The sequence below is a fragment of the Guillardia theta genome, assembly GCF_000315625.1.
Source record: "Guillardia theta CCMP2712 unplaced genomic scaffold GUITHscaffold_20, whole genome shotgun sequence".
Classification (NCBI taxonomy): Eukaryota; class Cryptophyceae; order Pyrenomonadales; family Geminigeraceae; genus Guillardia; species Guillardia theta.
Genome location: NW_005434654.1, coordinates 714163 through 732010, shown reverse-complemented (window position 1 = coordinate 732010; position 17848 = coordinate 714163). Strand labels below are relative to the sequence as shown.

At 49.4% G+C, this 17848-nt stretch overlaps 8 protein-coding genes across 8 annotated transcripts; 4 read left to right on the top strand and 4 right to left on the bottom strand.

Annotated features, from left to right (window-relative positions):
- Positions 1-2159: 2159 nt before the first annotated feature.
- GUITHDRAFT_105514 (hypothetical protein) lies at positions 2160-3063 on the top strand (the record flags this gene model as incomplete). Its single annotated transcript, XM_005835812.1, has 2 exons — positions 2160-2368; positions 2421-3063. 2 exons carry the CDS (start codon positions 2160-2162, stop codon positions 3061-3063), a joined length of 852 nt encoding a protein of 283 aa, XP_005835869.1.
- A 633-nt stretch (positions 3064-3696) lies between these two features.
- Positions 3697-4377, bottom strand: GUITHDRAFT_44660 (hypothetical protein; the record flags this gene model as incomplete). Its single annotated transcript, XM_005835811.1, has 1 exon — positions 3697-4377. A coding segment is annotated over one exon (681 nt), but the record flags the coding sequence as incomplete, so codon positions are not given.
- Positions 4378-6253: 1876 nt separating this feature from the next.
- Positions 6254-7534, top strand: GUITHDRAFT_105512 (hypothetical protein; the record flags this gene model as incomplete). The annotated part of the gene is made up of 1 exon (XM_005835810.1): positions 6254-7534. The coding sequence occupies one exon, from the start codon at positions 6254-6256 to the stop codon at positions 7532-7534; it is 1281 nt and encodes a 426-aa protein (XP_005835867.1).
- Positions 7535-7697: 163 nt separating this feature from the next.
- Positions 7698-8380, bottom strand: GUITHDRAFT_105511 (hypothetical protein; the record flags this gene model as incomplete). The annotated part of the gene is made up of 4 exons (XM_005835809.1): positions 7698-7838; positions 7879-8011; positions 8058-8160; positions 8212-8380. The coding sequence occupies 4 exons, from the start codon at positions 8378-8380 to the stop codon at positions 7698-7700; spliced, it is 546 nt and encodes a 181-aa protein (XP_005835866.1).
- A 1183-nt stretch (positions 8381-9563) lies between these two features.
- On the top strand, positions 9564-10142 carry GUITHDRAFT_51985 (hypothetical protein; the record flags this gene model as incomplete). Its single annotated transcript, XM_005835808.1, has 1 exon — positions 9564-10142. A coding segment is annotated over one exon (579 nt), but the record flags the coding sequence as incomplete, so codon positions are not given.
- Positions 10143-11090: 948 nt separating this feature from the next.
- On the top strand, positions 11091-11486 carry GUITHDRAFT_51909 (hypothetical protein; the record flags this gene model as incomplete). Its single annotated transcript, XM_005835807.1, has 1 exon — positions 11091-11486. A coding segment is annotated over one exon (396 nt), but the record flags the coding sequence as incomplete, so codon positions are not given.
- Positions 11487-11824: 338 nt separating this feature from the next.
- GUITHDRAFT_58753 (hypothetical protein) lies at positions 11825-12283 on the bottom strand (the record flags this gene model as incomplete). Its single annotated transcript, XM_005835806.1, has 1 exon — positions 11825-12283. A coding segment is annotated over one exon (459 nt), but the record flags the coding sequence as incomplete, so codon positions are not given.
- A 3746-nt stretch (positions 12284-16029) lies between these two features.
- GUITHDRAFT_151720 (hypothetical protein) lies at positions 16030-16783 on the bottom strand (the record flags this gene model as incomplete). Its single annotated transcript, XM_005835805.1, has 1 exon — positions 16030-16783. A coding segment is annotated over exon 1 (171 nt), but the record flags the coding sequence as incomplete, so codon positions are not given.
- Between the last annotated feature and the right edge of the window lie 1065 nt (positions 16784-17848).

Below are 17848 nucleotides of genomic sequence, written 5' to 3'. Positions count from 1 at the left end.
ATGGTGACCAGGTGCCCCTCACCCCGCACGCCCTCCCACCGGATGTTTGCCCCTTGCTTCCATCACCGCGAGTTGATACTCGAAGCTTCCCTGCTCCAGTCAGCAGAGCGTCTCCTGCTCTCCTGGTACCTTCTCTCCTTCCTTGAGGCCAAACACCAGAGAGGCCAGCGGGTGACGTACGTCTCTCCCTCTCAACCAGCCGATGATCCTCTGTCGTGCCTGCAAGGAGTCACTGGAGACAAACTCAGGCAGCTAAGCAGACTGACAGGCGAGTTGCTTTTCTTGACCAGCTGGACCATGTTGAGCTCCTCCTTGTCGTTCTGCGCAAGGTCAAGCGAAGGCAGGGTACAATATCTCCTACCTGGATATCAACCTGCAACCTCACAGTCAGCCACAAAGTAAGATCGAAACACGAGGCAATAAGTATTGGGGGGAGGGGAAGAGGAGGGAGAGGGGAGAGAAAGACGATGTAGTTACGATGGAATTGTTTTGGAGAAGTAGCAGCACGATGTCCCTTTTCGTCCACTGCTCAAAGTGAAGGTGATAAAGGTTTTACACAGGATCAAGGCAATCACGTGGAAGTTCTGAAGTGCGCGGTGCAAGGGAATCTTGTCGTCGTGATCTTTGAAGTTGACGTTCGCCCCAGCTTTCACTCCTCGTCACTGATCTCTCTCCTTCCTCGCGGCTACCTTTCAGTAGAAGCTCCACCACGAGTCCGCAGCCCTGAAAGCAAGCCCAGTGAAGAGCCTGAGACATGCGTGAATAGAAGCTCTCAAGAACAACTTCTACTTGGTGTCCGTGAATGTCTTCCTGCACAACCTTCAACACATGAGATAGAGAACAAACGTCAAACCGTGTGAACACTTGCTCCTCGCGCCAGGAGCAGTAGACAAGTTTGAACCTGTCAGAGAGTGAAGGAGAGAAGGCAAGAAGAGGAGGAGGCACTTGGTTGTACTGTGCTGCCTTCATGAGAGGCGTGTGTCCTTCGCTGTCCTGGCGAGATTGTCAAGTTCAAAGCAAGGACACTCGGCTCTCCGTCTCACTTGCGACTCAATCTCCGCACCTTTGTCAAGCAAGAACTTAACGACCTGCGGGCACTCAGTCTCACCAGGGACTGTGCAGCACCTACCTGCGTGTGACCACGCAGAGCAGCCCAATGAAGGGGGGAGATGCTCTGCTTGTTTCTTGACTTGGTATCGACTTCAACCCCTACTACAAGTTCAAACTCCCACCGCCCACCAGGAGACTGCAGTCAACCATGCTTCAACAGCATCTCTACAACAGCAAGTTCCCCGTCAAGGGCAGCATAGTGTATGTAGCTGTGTTTCATGAACAGATACAATGGTTAACAATACATACCAAAACCTTTGTGATATACAAATCACCAGAAGCCTAACTGATCAGCTTCGTTGATGTTATTGCCTTCAACAATTGCAGTCTGCCATGGTTTGGGGTTGGGCTTTCACTAGCGCACGGCAGACATTCATTCACCTGCATCCTTGTGAACCAGTTCGCCAGGGAAGTTGATGCTGAAGGAAATTTTAGCTGTTTCATCGAGACATCAAACTATCTGTCTCGTAGCTTCAAACCTATCAACTCAGGGGGTAGTTTTTGAGCTGCTGCTTCCTTTTCATCGACATAATCCGACGGTTTGTCGATCTGTAAGTTGACTGTCAATCACTTCCCTCCTCTCTGTCTCCCTCTGTCCCTCTGTCCCTCCCTCCCTCCCTCCCTCCCTCCCACTCTCTCATCCCCCCCCCGCCCCCCGCCCCTTCCCCAACAATGTCTCTCCCTTCTTTCATCTGCTTGCTTTCAACCTCTTCACAACTTCATCTTGATGCCAATCGTTTTACTTCTCCTCGCCCACTCCTCGACTTGCTGTCCTTCACACCTGTTTCTCGTCGCTCCTGACTTTTCCCGTTCCTGCTCTGCTCACCAAGTTCCTTCACAGCAACTATGCAAACTATTCCTCTCACACTTCTTCCCCGTCCTCGTCCTCAACCTCGTCCTCGTCCTCGTCCTCGTTGACCATATCCTCCTCCTCCTCCTCCTCCTCCTCCTCCTCCTCCTCCTCGTTCGCCTCCTCTTACTTGAATCTTCGTGCTCGGGAGTGCCATCGCCATGACGAGAGGAGGTGAGGACAGCAATCTATCTCCAGCATGAATTTCCTTATTTACATCCACTGTCTTCTAAACTTCTTGAGGCGAACCCGAAAGCCCAATCGTGCAAGAAATGCTGGCCATGGTCACAGTGTTGCTTCATGCCCTGCCATCCCCGCCCACCAGCAGCCTAGCAAGTGTAGAGAGGAATGCGGCCAGAAGCGTCAGAGGCCTCATGGCGAGTCACAGCAGTGGAGAAAGCCATTCAGGTCTGCGAGGACAGCGCCTTCAAGGAAAATGTAGTCGATTTGATGCTGCCAGGCGCTATGGGTTCATCACCTCTGAAACACTTGATCGCGACGTGTTCGTCCATTCGTCAAAGATCTTGCCCAACAATCCAACGATCCTGTCAACAGAAGATGAAGTATCCTTCTTCCTGGCATACGATGATGCAAAAGATAGATTGTATGCCGAGAAGGTCGAATTACTCGGTGATCGAACGATGTTCAAATGTTTCAGCATGTCACAGCCTTTTGCCAGTTTGCTGATGAAGAACCATAAGACGATTGAAAGTCGCAATTCAAACCTTTTCTTTCAATCTAAAGGTTTGTTTGCGTTGCATGTAGGCCGGAAACCATGGAAGGATAGCAAGTACAGGGACGTCCTGATCAGCCAAGGTCTTACAGCAAGTCAGATTTCGGATCTATGTAGCTTGCCAGACGACTTTGCACCAGGTGATATCGTAGGGATAGTCGAACTAGGAGAAACATGGCTGGGAACCTACGAGGAAAGAGGACAACCCAAGATTGAATCTGCGGTTGTCGCCGCCAGAGAGGACATGGGCAAATTTCTTACCCCGATACTTCGCACTTACTGGCTGAAAAGACCTTTGACTGTTCCAGGCAAACCTGGAATATGGGAAGTGAGCATACCCAACCAACTGCTACCTGATGAGATCGAATGATTATCGTTTGTTGAAAATAGACCGTCTGGGAATCGAACCCAGATCTCTCAGTGAGAGACATTCCAACGCAGTCAGATGTGGGTGAAAGTGTACACACCACATCCCGATCAGTAGTTGAGCCTATCACCTATCATATACCGGATCTAGGCAAGGGCTGTCGGCTAACCCTTCGCTTCACCATGTTGCAAGTTACATGGGCAAAGTGCCCATGATTTCGTCCACATCAAATTTGAAGCCAAGAAAGCTGCTCCCAGTTGTGGCCTCGGACTTGGTCGATTGGACTCCATCACAAACATTGCATTGGCGAAATCGTTCTGCATACAACTTTGGTTCGGACGGATTTTCAATCGTGGTCGACTGTTGTCCAGGGAGAGCAGTCGTGTACTGTTCGAAAGAATATGTCGTGGTTATTCCGAAGTTTTCTTCGTTGACACGGAACATCTCTTCGGCTGAGAAACCCTTTGATTCCCCTGAGAAGGTTCCAAATGTGGCAGCATTGTTACGAACAACACCCGCGGCGTCAACTTCGTGGAAATCACCTGCAACCCCCTTGTTCTTTTTCGCCTTCGCATCTGACTTACTGGGAGTGGTGGATCGACGACTCTGAGACTTGGATTCATCTTTCACAAAACGCACTGGTGTCTTGCTGCGTGACAGAGATCGTTTCTGCTGGGCAATCCATGATCTGAGCTGTGCAAGGACGGGAGCGACACTGTAATATTTGCATTTGTTTGAGTCCCGATCTTGCCCAATCTCGTTAAGGGGATGCCATGCAATCTCGGAAATCTCTTGCCTAGTCCTTGTTTCAAAGACAGTTGATTCTGAAATCCCAGAAATCACATATAGCTTCATGTGGTGCTCTCGCAAGCTAGCATGTATAGTGTCTTTCTCGTTGATGAAGGGCAGAATATCAAAACCGATCTCCTCCATTACTTCCCGAGCAGCACAAATCGCATCTTGTTCACTTTTGTTTACCTTGCCCTTGGGCCAACCCCATGTCTTGGAATTCCAACCTCTCACCAGAAGAATTTTTGTACAGTCTTGATTTAGAATACATGCTCCAAACGTGGGAACTGCTCGTTTGTAAACAAGCCATTCGCTGTAGATTGAATCATAATTTGGACTGAATGCTTGAAGGAGCATAGAGTGGCGAAAGAGATGCCCACCAAACTCTTTCAAACTGTAAGCAGGAAGATGTGGATGTTGTTTCCTCCAAAAATCCACATAGTACCAGTGCGCCTTTTCAACTTCAAACATCAAGAGCATGAGCTCTTGGTTAGAATCATCTTCGGAGGGACAATTAATGATGAACCTGGGCAGAAAATAAGACAACATCGCCAAAATCAAGCAAAAATATTAACCTTGTTTCCAGATCTTGAAAAACGGTATGCAACAAGTCGCCTTGGGAGTTCAATTTCACGCTCCTCTGAACTTCGTTGATCATCATCCCCGCGATGCATTGGGATTGAAATTGTTGAAAATTTGTTGGGGCTGGCAGAATGGATCCACTTAATTGCATTGGCATCATAACTTGAGTCATTTCAGAAGAGAACTGATGTTCAAGGATTACTTCACTTCACTAAGATTGGCGTCAAAGAATGTAGTAGACACCACTATCGCATCCAGCTTATCACCACAGTCCAAAAAGTTCTCGCTGATCCAACCTTCTGACCGCCACGCTTGATACCGGTTTGCTCACTATTGATCAATTCAGAAATGGCTTTGTAGAGAATCAAACTTCCGCAAATAATGTTGGTACAGTGACTGCAATATTTTTCACTTCTTTGTCGCTTCTCGAAACCTGATAACAATCACGAGCTTCGGCACAACTTATTCAACAGTCGGTTGAAATTTAGTAAACTTCTTTCTGAAGAGCTTCTTTTCACGATGAGATTTCCACAGACAGGATCAAAAATTCAATAGCTCTCTCTCTCTCACTCACTCACTCACTCTCACACACACAGCAGAGTGAAAACCTACTCGATTGTGTGCAAGCACTTCAAGCAAAGCTTGTGCTCTCCTTCCTATCTCTACGAGATGTTTCAGTTTTGCTCGGTTTGATTCTTTCAACCCCACCCTATCCTACCCTACTGGCACTACCCCCTGGTCACCATGTACCCCTACCCTTCCTACCGTAATCTCAAACAGGACATTCTCCTAAGGTGAAGAGTCCTATCACTCCTGGCTATCTGCTAGCGATTCGTATGGGACTGTCACCACCCCAAGGATATTCATAGGTCATTATACCCACCCTGCCACCGATCGATTTGGTGTCCTTTCCCTACCTACCCTGTTGCTCCCCCTTGAATGAGACAACCCTACCCTCCTTGTCTGGTTTGGGCTACTAGTGCCCCCGACCCTCCTCACAGCTCGATCTCCTACCACAATGTACCCCACCCCCTGTGAAATTGTATCGGCCTCTCGTGGACCCATGACCTACCATCTCACTTACACTACCCTACCCTGCCCCCCGAAAGAACAAATCCTTTGCTGAACTTGATGTCTCGGATGGGTGCTAATATGGGTCTTTTAGAGGGGTGCTAATGTGGTATCTAATGGGGTTGGGTCAAAATCTACTACCCCACCCTATGTCACAAGATAATACCCCACCCTTCTTCGTTGGAGGCAGCGGGTTGAAGGTTACTACGGCAAATCACGTTTTGCCACATGTTAGTACCAGCAAAAAACAATCGAGATAGAAAATCCTACCAAATTATACCAAGCTTATAACAATTGTACCTCAGTGTAATGTATATTGTTCGGCTCTAAAAAGATTTTGATTTAAAAAAAAAAACTTCACGCGGCACGGAGTCGACGTTGTGGGTCAACAGGCTAGTTTCATTTCGACAACATCCCTTGGGTGTCCACCCCTACCTCAAAAATTCCAATTTTTGAGTATCATCCTCGTACATCGAGGTAAACAAAAAGTTGAGGGGTACCACCCATGGCTGCAACTGGGGTCAACAGGCAGTCGGGGTCGCAAAAAGTTTTTAAAAGTGGATTTTAAAACCCTATTCGTTTTAAAACTGAAGTCCGTGTAGTAAATTTGTTTCCTGGAAGCCAGTAACGTTCTTGTAACGTTCTTGGAACGATCGTGTTGCTCTGCAACCAGTCTGCAACTGGTCTGTAACGCCTGGCTGTGGACATAGTGGGGATGAGGATCCACCATCGTGTGAAGAGTCAGGGGGAAATGGTGTCGGGTATGGCTCGCCGAACTGCGATAGGCATGGGGATTGGGATGATGGCTTGTTCGATGATCGCTACGATAGTTTTCATGAAATATCGTACCAGCAACACTTTGATCTCTCAGACGCATGGCGATGGCTCTACTCTCAAGCGAATCATCAAGAGGACTCTCATGCAAGACAGTGAAGTTGACGAGGGGCATCTGTACGCAAATGCACTAAGAAAGGCAGGATTTCGCTTCAATCACGGAGAGGAAGATGCTATAGCAACATCACTGCAACATGGTAAGCATAAGCTTTCGTCTCTGGCGATCAATCCGAAACTGCAACAACAAATCAAAGTTGCCGACGTCATAAATCAATCGCCTTCGATGCTTCACAAGAGTCATTTTGTCGAGGCCCCTGCTCACACAAGCAAGATGAAGACAGTCAGTAAATCACATATGGGTCGTTCAACAGTGGATTTGAGCGACAAAATTCGTCTTGCTGAAGCCATTCTGCATGGCAGACCTCACAAGTCGCAAGAGCACAAAAGCAAGGCAGCAAGCTCTCCCTCAAAGGGTGCCAGCAAGAAGGCAATTCAGGCCACCATGATGGCAGCGCGTGCAAGTGTACAAATGCCTGCACATAAGATGAATCCGCTGTCCATCAAGGAGCGAATGAAAGATCTGCTGAATCGAAAAGCAGAACGAGATCTGAAGAAAATGTGGAGTAATGCCCACACGAGTAAACCCATGGAAGCACACCATACTTCAACACTTCAAGGAAATTTTGCAGAATCGTTTCTGAAGAAGCTGAATGAAAAAGAAGCAAGCATGTTTAAGCAAGAAGAGTCTGCGGCTTTGAGCAAGGAGGAATTGATGACGGCCAAATGGGACACAGCCAAGCATTGGGAAGCAAACCACCCTGTGCAGTTGGATGCAAAAAATTATCAGCCAACTGCTTTGTTGTTTGGTAATCTGAAGGATGGAACGGCGCTCCAAGTGAAGGACGGCCATTCTATGTCACGAATCAAACTTGAAAAATCCATGAGGCAGCAGTTGGATGCAGGTCTACATGATCTCCAGCGGAGTATGAAACCACCCGCCTCTGTAGCGACCGACTCTCGCAAGCAAGCAGACATGGGAACGAATCTGATACAATCAATCGCGGAGGATAACTCTCAAGTGCCGGAGAACAAGCTTGAGCAGAGACTAAAGGAAACAATCACTGGACTTGATCATGACCTTGAAGAAAAGCTTTTTCATGCATCCTTGGCAAAGCATCTCTTCAGGCGTGAAAACTGAAAGGATTTCATAGTCAATACAATTATTATTGGGTGTTGAATAGAAAGCTTTTTTTTCGGTTATCTCCCCAAGAAGCTGATTTCTTTCACTATGCACGAGACAGATTAGTGGAAAACAAGAAGTTCCACGGAATGTCTTTGATTCACTGTCATTCCCATCCCTTTCATTCCTGTTCTAGTTGCAGACCAGAAATCCTCCTTGTCTTGTCGAAATCCTCTGGGCGAAGCTTCTTCCCCAATTGAACACACTCCTCCACATACTGGATTGAGACGAGAGGGATCTTGTACTTGGCTGCTTTCCTGACCTGAAGGGTCGTTAAAAAACGCCTCTTTTTCTGTGCTTACATGTTTTGTCTCTGAAGTCAAGGCGTCGTCATCGCACAGTACAAACTCTACTCGCTTGTGAACCGTCGGGCTCAACTGGCACCCGAGAGTTTCCATCTGCTTGATCGTTTCCTCCCGTCTTTGCCTGAAATTCCTGAAGGTGCTATGAGTGAGCTCGGCGCGGTCACCCCAGTGGTCACCCTGTAATGGCATAAACACTTCCAGCGAGAGCCTTGCTGCTCCTTTCATCTCCTCCAGCCCCATCATCACATGCAGAGACAGCGCATGCTCGCCATATATTCACTGCACAAACAAAAAAGCTTACGCCCTGCTCGACAACATTTTGTGGGGCACCGCATGGCGAAACTTGTCGACAAGCGCGCAGAGCATCTCGTCTTGAGAGAAGAAACCTCGAGAAGCCGCCCGAAATCTGCACGAAGCTGCTGGAGTATGCATTCAAGGGGGCCACAAGGTTGAAGACGGCGACACCGGCAAGCAGCGATCTTCGAGCGCTTCCCAGCATTCTTGTCGCTCCTCCTCCCTCAAATGCGCTCTTCAACCCAGCCTCCCACCAACCTGGGCGGGCTTGAAGTTTGTACCATATCTGCGATAAGTAAAAGGGATGTCCTATAATGTACCTGATCCCGTCTGTCATCCTGTGGTCATGCGGGGGCCAAGGGGTAGTGGAAGGAGGGCGTGAGCAGCGTGAGAGAAGACGAAGTTGAGGGGAAGGAGGATCAGACGCTATGTAGCTTCAGCTTGCATGCTCTGTGACGACTCTCGCCCTCACCTGAGGCCTCTGCCTTGAACGACCCGCCCGACAGTAGGAGATGCCGGAAGAGGTCGATCACTCAGCTCAAACTCAAGACTTTGATGTACAATACTTCATGGCTCACCGCAGCACGATGAAAAAACTGCTGATGTCCATGAGCGTCTTGTTTCTTATCTATGGCACGAGGATCCTGATCGGAGACCTGTGTGGGGGGGACGTGCAGTGGAGGTGTCTGCATGGGCTCTTGTTCTTAAGCTCGTCAGTCATCAGCATCTTAGGAGGAGGGATCTACCATCTTCTAGCGCCATACCGCAGGCTCTCCAGGCTTATCAACAAGGAGATATTTTTCTTCACTCTCATCACCATCCTCTTCGAGCTTGAGGTCGTTAGACGAGTTATCGCGGACATTCGCCGGTCGAGGAGTTTGAATTACATGTCCCCCCATGTCAACATGACCATCGATTACCGCCATGGCATCCCCTGGCACTGGCACTGCGTTGATTCAGATCCTCTTTCCACCATGCAGAATTTCTGCACGGAGTACAGCTGCGAAGATGCAGGCTGCATTTCCAAGTTAACGACCCCAGAGACATTCACAGTCTACGCAGTGCTGGGCTATCTCTTCCCGTATGCTGCGGGAGTGAGCGGACGGACGTGCCTCGTCATCGCTCTGACACAGGTGCTGTGCCTGGCAGCTGCAGGCTTGGTGACCGGCGTCGGTCTGCGCTCGTGGCTGTCTGCGGTCGTTCTTCATCTTACGCTTACCATCTCGAGTGTGTTTGTGTGCGGCTACAAGCGCGAGGCAGCGAGGAGGGAGCACGCGAGGGAGAGAGACGTAGAGACCCTCACCTGCAAGACCTCCGACCTCCTCGCAACCCTCATCCCCAAGTCCTTACACCAGCGACTGAAGGGACAGGAGACAGACACGTTGATCGCTGCCAAGATGGAGTTCTGCATCGTCTTGTTCGTTAGTCTCTCCCCGTCTGCCACAGCCTTCGCCAGCTCCCGTGCCCTGGAGACGTTCAAGCTCATCGACGAGATTTACACGGCCTTCGACAGCATCGTTGACGGCTTCGGCTTCTTCAAGTACCATCACATCAACGACACCTACGTCATCTGCTGCCCCCGCACTTCTCATCCTTTCCACGTCCCAGAGCATCTCGAGCAATACAAAGAGCGATGCGTGAGGGAAGCCGTTCTTATCGCCAAGGCTCTTATCGCCGAGGCCAGCAAGTGCAAGAGTCTTGAAGGCGAGGCCTTGTGGGCAAAGGTGGGTATTGCGTGTGGACCTCTAGCTGGAGCTATCGTGGGGAAGACAAGGCGTTTTTACTGCTTGTTTGGGGATGCGGTCAACACCAGTGCCCGCATGTGCTCACACTCACAGCCCGGCAGCATCCTTTGCACCTCAGAGTTTCACAGCATGCTCACAGTCAGCAGGTCCAGCGATGTGAACGTGGTTGAAAGAGAGGAAATTCACGTCAAAGGGAAAGGAATGATGAAAACTTTCCTCCTCATTCCCAGCACTTGCCAACGAGCTCAGAGCAACGCCAGAGAGATCGGTGCGCAATCTTTAAGCATGCGGCGATTCTCCCAGCCGTACGTCAAGCTCTTGCAGTCTCCTAAGGCGAGCGTAAAAATCGACCCAATCATGGCCTGGCTGGACGGCGAGCATCGCTTTTCCACGGTGTCCTCCAAGTATGACATCTGCTCGTCCAATGTTGTTTTTGCAGAGAGAGACGTTGAGTGCAAGTTTCAGATGAGCAGGTACATCATCTCCACACAGCGATTGTTCTTCGGGAGCCTCTCGTACATGGTGATGACCTTCGTTGTATTTTACAACACGACGCAGCTCACCTTCTTTTCTATTGCATCTCCCGTGGCACATGAGCTCCAAACTCAAGTGCGGATGGCGCAGACAATCATATGCGCTGTCTTCATCGCTCTCTGCCTGTATGGAGGACGCTTTGCCTTGCTTGCTCTACGAATGGGGCGGGCTCGAGTGCAGGGCATTCAGCAGGCTGTCACCTCCTTGAGCAAGTGGCAGCTTTCCTACCTAGCAGCCCATGCCCTTCACCACGTTGTCATGCTACTGTGCGTGCGTTGGACGCGAGCGACGGGCTTGTTCGTTATCTTTGGCCCTATGTTCTCGTGGATCAATTTGCAACAGACCGACATGCCTGTAGCCTGGCATCGCCGCTTCCTCCTCTTCACCTTCCCCGTCCAGCTTGTGATTACTCTCTTGCTCTGGCCTCAAGCCAACAAGGGCATCTTCCTTATTCTCTTTGCCGTCGCCTACTTCAGCCATAGGATCCTCAAGGAGAGCCAATCGACGCAGAGGAGGCAGTGGTGCTCCCTTCAGCGGCATAAGATGGAGTACCGTGCTGTCTACCGCGTCTTGAATGACTTGTTCCCACGGGATGTGATCAGAGAGGCGGCAGACACTGGCGAAGTCTCGTCAACCTACAGGAAGGCCGTTGTCCTCAGACTGGACCTCTGCGACTACACGAGTATAGCAGCGAGGCTGGAGCCCCTGCAAGTGGCGACGCTGATCCATCAAATCTACTCGAAGCTCGACGAAGCTGTTCCTGAGCGACGCATTTTCAAGCTCGACACTATTGGTGACGAGTACATCTGCGCTGGTTGGCTTGAGGAGTCGCAAGAACGGCTGGTCTGCCACATGATGATGGCTCTTGCTGAAACCATGCTCTCCGTCGTCGACGTCGAGAGCCGCAAGGCCGGCCAGCGCATCTCCTGTCGCATTGGCATAGCCGTTGGGTCTTGTGTGGCAGGAACAATGGGAAAGCAACAGCCGCGCTTTCAAGCCATTGGCGAGGCGATGTACCTTGCTCAAAGCTTACAAGCAACAGCTGCGGTGGATAGCATCGCATGCTCGCCCGAGTTCGTGCGAGCTCTGTTGCCTTGTGAGGGGGGAAGGAGTTGGAGGGAAGGCGCGGGCGCTTCGTTAGAGTCTTTACCTTAACATTTACATGCGTTGAACTAATAAGATGCGAGCGAGACTTTCTCGCTCTCCTGCCCAGCAATCCAACACGCCTTAGACGTCGGTGTGCTGTTTCTTGAAAGTTGCGACTCAAGCTCAGCAAACTGTCGGGTGACAACATCAAGATCATGGTCTAGGCTGGAGTTGAGCTCCTCGCGTGTGGCGCTTGCTGGGTTCTCAGGACATTCGCGCTCCTGCAAGTCTGCTCTTCGATGAAGCTCTTCGGCGTACCAGTCGTACTCCTCACGGCTGATGGAAAGCGAGAAGGCGATCCTATAGAGAAACTCAAGCTCGAGGTGATTGAGCTCTTCCACCATGAGACCGCCGATCTCAGCCCAGATCCTGTTGGAAGCGTAGGCGTCGTCGAGAAACTTCGACGCGAGCATGACGGCAACAAGGAACAACCTTTGAAAGTTGTAGACAGTGAGAGCCACCATGTCGTCTCGTTTCTTCAAGCGTTCAAGGTAGATGGCGCCAACCACAAGGCAACATGGGCTGGCGTCACTGTATTTCATGATTCTTTTGACGTAAGAACTCGCAGACAAATGAGGCTTGGGCCCATCAAACGAAGAGAGCTTTGTGGGGCGACACAGACTTTGAGTTGCATTCACTGTTTCTTGCAGCATAACAGCGATGACAGCAACCAATCGTTCTTGGCGTGCAGCATCTGAAGCCATGAATTCTTGCAACTCGACCAAATGTGAGCAAGGTTCTGCATCAGCACCAACCATTTCAACAAAAAATCTTTTCTTTGAGCAATGTGGACCAAGCAGAGAGAAATTGATTTCAATCAGCAGGGAGCATAGAAGAGGAGGAGCTCAGAGCATAGAAGAGGAGGAGCTCAGAGCATAGAAGAGGAGGAGCTCAGAGGAGCGGCTGATCTCTTCCTTGCTTGCCTTGCTGCTTGTTGCCAGAGATGCCGAGGTGCTCGTTTGTTGGAGGTTTTATTCCACCAAGGGTTCTCCAGTTTTCAATTTTCTATTAAATCTTTCAATAACATGGCCTAATGTTTATTATTTAGATTATCATTTTGAAATTTATGAATGCAGATACCCCAAATAGCGAGTAGTCCATTTTCAGACCACAAATCGCCACCCACCTCACGTTCGCCAACACAAAATGTGATGAAAGTAGGGGTCCATAAGCACTGGAGGAGTATTGGGATGTGAGGGTAGGGTTTCGCCTGCAGAATCAAAAAATACCGGTCCATTTCTTTTGTAAAAGATAGGTGGGGGTGATATACGGGGTGGGTACTGTATACATATGTTATTAAAATGGAAACTAATCTTATATCCAGGTTCAAAATAACTCGGAACATTTGAATATCATGTTCAAATAAAAGCGCCTCTTCTTTTCGTTTGACCCTCAGCCCTACCCTACCCCCTTCGTGTGCCTCCTTTTTACTCGGAAACCCCACACTCACACCCCTACTACCCCTGTGGACACTCATAACCCCTTCTAAGAGTGGATAAAAAAGTCTTTCACCACGGGTAGGTAGTCACCTCCACCCCTCCTGCTTAGCCCACCCTACCCCGTCTCGAGGGCCAGAGACTCAGTCGGCCGGGGGAGTCACATGACAAGGGACGGGGCCGTTGCGGCCTCCAATACTTTTCTCAAAGTTAAGTTAAAAATCAGTACGAGGACAATACTTTTAGTACCAGTATTTTCACTTAAAGCTGGGTTGCCTCGCCAAGCCTGTCACGGTCGGGGGGGCCGGGGGGGCCGCAGTCCGGCGGTCCGGGCCCAGTCTGCCCAGGAGGACGAGTGAAAGTTCACGCCCTCTGAGGGTCTACACCCCGCTGTTTACTATACGGCTATCGCTCGCTTCCTCGCTTCAGGCTTGGTACTCTGACCAGCCCATGTCACGGACCCTGCCCCCTCCTCATAGCCTGGACGTTCACTGCTCGAGATCTCTCCGTGCCCAGAAGCATCCTCTGGCGACCTTCTTCGTTGAGGCGCACGACTTCGTTCATAATGCTGGAGCGATCCTCTACCGTCGTGTAGCCGCAGGACACACTCGCTCAAGTCGCAGGATAGGGTCTTGCAGTCTCACAGGCTGACCATCTTCGCTCATTTTCCTGAGCGTGCCACGGTGATCGGACTCCTGAGCCACTCTCCGATGCGAGTCTCGAGCTACTACCCCCTCAAGGCCTTCCCGCACCGCTATGCTCAGATGCTCGACTGCTATCTCCATCAGTGGCATGCCGATCTGCCAGTGTCCGACGGAATGTGATGGATGTCAGCGCGAGCTCGATCCCTCCGTTGCTGCACATCATCTCCAGACCTGCCAACGCCGATCCTCCAAGCTTCCGAAGTTCCCACGGCGCATGACAACCTTACTCGTACGATTCGGTCGATGCTGAACGAAGCTGGTCTTCAGAGCGTCATCGATACAGTGGGGGATCCTCGTTCTCGACGGCAGGTACCCTCCCATCCTCATGGCCGCAAGATGAAGGGCGATATCCACATCCCTGGAATCCGCGATCGAGGGTCCGAGCAGTACGAGGGCTTGATGGCGGACGTGACCGTTGCCTTTCTCAATTGACCTTGGAGCTCTAAAACGTTTCGCGGTGAGGGTGGTAGATTCAAATCCACGCATACCACGCCTCATGTGGGGGCGGGGTGGGTCTTCCGACCGTGTTCCGAATTCAAATCACGAAGAGCCAAGCAGAACTTTTTCAGGGGTAGGGTCTTCTTGAGTACAATTTCTTGGTACCAGTTAGTACAGTCCGAACCATGTGACTTTGGTACTCTTTTGGTACCATTCGGGGTTCTCCCCTATGTATTGTACACATCCGGTACAAGTATAACCCCACTCCCATGAAAAATCTTCAAGCATGCTGGTGAATTCAATTGCTTCATCCCTTGAACCTGGGGCCTGTCCGATCAAATCATATGGGCATACATAAGAAAACTGCAAGCCTGTATGTGGGGTCGGCCTGAACCATCTTGAATTCAAATGAGAGGGGGTGATGGAGGCGGGACTCCTTCGGATCCGAGAACCCCTCCGTTTGAGTCATTTTGGGTGGTGGGGTGGGTATGGAGCACCCTCAACTACCCACCTTTGAACGAGTTTGAAACTCTACAATAGGGGGTGGGGGTAACACCCATTTCTCATTCCCCAAGCCCCCTCTCCCTGGACGAGCAAGAAGGGATGAAATGGTGCCTTCGTGACTCACCAGGATGAACTTTGATATTGAGAGACTTCGAATCCAACCCAACTGAGATAGAAATGAGATGAAGATCTCATATCATACCTGTAAGAGATGATCGAGCTTCTTTCTCAACTCTACAGGTTGGGCCAAGGTTTGAATCATCCATCCTGCAATGGAATATGCACCCTAGGTTCAAACAATCCGCGGGTGTACTTGCAAATATTCTTCGAAGACAAGATGAAATTTTTATGATCAGGTAAGGAATTGATAATCGATACACCATTGAACAGAATCAACTCTGATTGACCCTTTATTCAAATTGCCGTAGGTTGCACGTTGCGCTCAAATGCATGACTGTGATTTGTGAGAAATTTGTATCCAGCTGTACCTTGAGCGACTTTTCTGTCTAGATATGTGTTCTCATGTCATCACTTGCTTTCAATTCTTCTAGTCTTACAGTCAGGATTCATGCACTTCAATTTTCTATGGAGGCAAGTCTTACATGCACTCAACCGTTCAACGATACATGAAGAGACGTTTGCACAGAAGATGACTGTTCCTGCCCGCATAGATGACTGTAGAGAACCGTTGTTGATCATGAATCACTATATCTATGATCATATTTCGATGATTTTTCCGTTTCGCTTCAAATTTTTCCTCTGTCATGATATTTTCACAAGGATTTCGATTGCACAGAAACCTAGTCAGAAATGAAGCAATGTGCAGATGATGCCTTTGCGTATCAATAAATGAGACGTTCATCGGATCAATCCTGTCTTGGTGTCGCAATGCTACCGTGCAACTGTAGTGTTCTTGTCGCATGGCTCTACAGAGGAGTGCCTTGTTCAACAGAGCAAGCACTCGATGATTGCAATCGAGTCGCAAACACTGTGAATCAACAAACAGAATTGCACATTCAGGTTATCATATCTTTATTAGAAGAGTTACAATCAGGGTACAAGCACAACCGACCTCCCTGTAATCCTGAAGACGTTCCATCTTTTGCCTGGCGAGGGTGTATCTGCGTTAACCAAGAAGCATGTGACATGTGGCCACATCTTGAATGCTCTACGGTCAGGAATATCAACATCTTCAAAACGGCTCTCTTGTTTGCTGTGACATCAACTGCTTGGTAGCGGCTCATCCGATGAACAGAATCTGATGCAAGTTCACACCAGTAATATTTACATGATGCATCAGTCAGTGTGATGAAATTGGTGATTTGCAAAATGTTTCATCGTTCCAACACATCCTTAAGAATTGGATGAAGAATCCTTCACGAACCACGGGACTTACTTGTCATCATTCGATTGTACTGAGGATCATCTTTGTTTCAAGCATCGAGCTGCTCCGACCGTGACTGCTAAAATGCGCTGTATCTGTTCATTTAGAACTTTCCGTTGAGCTTTTCCTTCAGTTTTGCATGTTCTTCCATGCAGTGAGATGACCATGTCAATATTTTGCCTAGACCTGATCGACTCCCGAGTCCTGAACTTATCTTTGTTTGTGCCCATTTCATGTCACAACCTTTTCACATCGGGACAGTTCTGCGATGTGTCGAAAACCCCTTCGTATGCAGCCATTGTCTCGAGAGTTTTGTATGCTGGGCGGCTTACTGGTACGTCTACGTACTCCTGGATACCGGTTTGTAATATTGGTTGGGCACTTGCCAAAGTCTTCACCCGTTCATCAATCTCATACAAGTTGCCAAAGGCTGCAAATCATTCCAACCTGCATCAAGAACACGTCATTTGGATCTCTTCCCGTGATAATTTCGATGAAAAAAAGAGATAATGCTCACCTGACTTGTCTTGCTCTGTCAAACGCTGCACATCCTCATATCTGTACGGCTTCGCAGAGTTCACAGTGGCGGGAAACTTTCAACATTGATATTTTTTATTTTGATATTTGATATCGTATTGGCGATGCATCATGATTGAGCTTCGGAGGGCCAGCCACGCCTGTGAAGGCCATAATGGCCATCAAAGCTGACTTGCGATGGGAGCGTGACACACAAAGATTTCAGGCCGCAGGAGCGTGACACACAATGATTTCAGGCCGAACACCTCCTCAATTTTCAAGTTGTTCCATGTAGGTTGGACTTGCTCCAAACTATATGGAACAACTTGAAACTTGGAGGAGCGTGACACACAATGATTTCAGGCCGCAGGAGCGTGACACACAATGATTTCAGGCCGAACACCCCCTCAATTTTCAAGTTGTTCCATGTAGGTTGGACTTGCTCCAAACTATATGGAACAACTTGAAACTTGGAGGAGCGTGACACACAAAGATTTCAGGCCGAACACTTGCTCCAAACTATATGGAACAACTTGAAACTTGGAGGAGCGTGACACACAAAGATTTCAGGCCGCAGGAGCGTGACACACAATGATTTCAGGCCGAACACCCCCTCAATTTTCAAGTTGTTCCATGTAGGTTGGACTTGCTCCAAACTATATGGAACAACTTGAAACTTGGAGGAGCGTGACACACAATGATTTCAGGCCGCAGGAGCGTGACACACAATGATTTCAGGCCGAACACCCCCTCAATTTTCAAGTTGTTCCATGTAGGTTGGACTTGCTCCAAACTATATGGAACAACTTGAAATTTGGACTCCGGGAGCGTGACACACAAACTTCGGATTTCAGGCCGAACACCCCCGGCGATGATCGAATCAACCTCCACCTCCTAACTACTGGCCAGACTCTATTTAACCCAAGATCATGTCCACCGTGGCCGCAAACACTATCTCTCAGTACACCTGAGATCCTTACCCCAACCTTATTCACCTCTGAACGATACACAGCTGTGCAGTACAACACCACTGGGCCACCAACACTTCCTTTATTCACAGCAGTCACTTCCCCTTCAGTCCCTTGCACCGCGGCAACCGTGACTCCAGTGACCAAGCCTAGTACAATGCACAGCGCCCTGGACACTGTGACACGTGTCACTGTGTCCTCCTCACCCCCTTTTCACTGCCAGACCCTCAGGCTCGTCGAAGTTCCTTAATTCCAGACCTATGTCAAAGCCCACTTCCATCAGTGAGTCGCTGAGCTT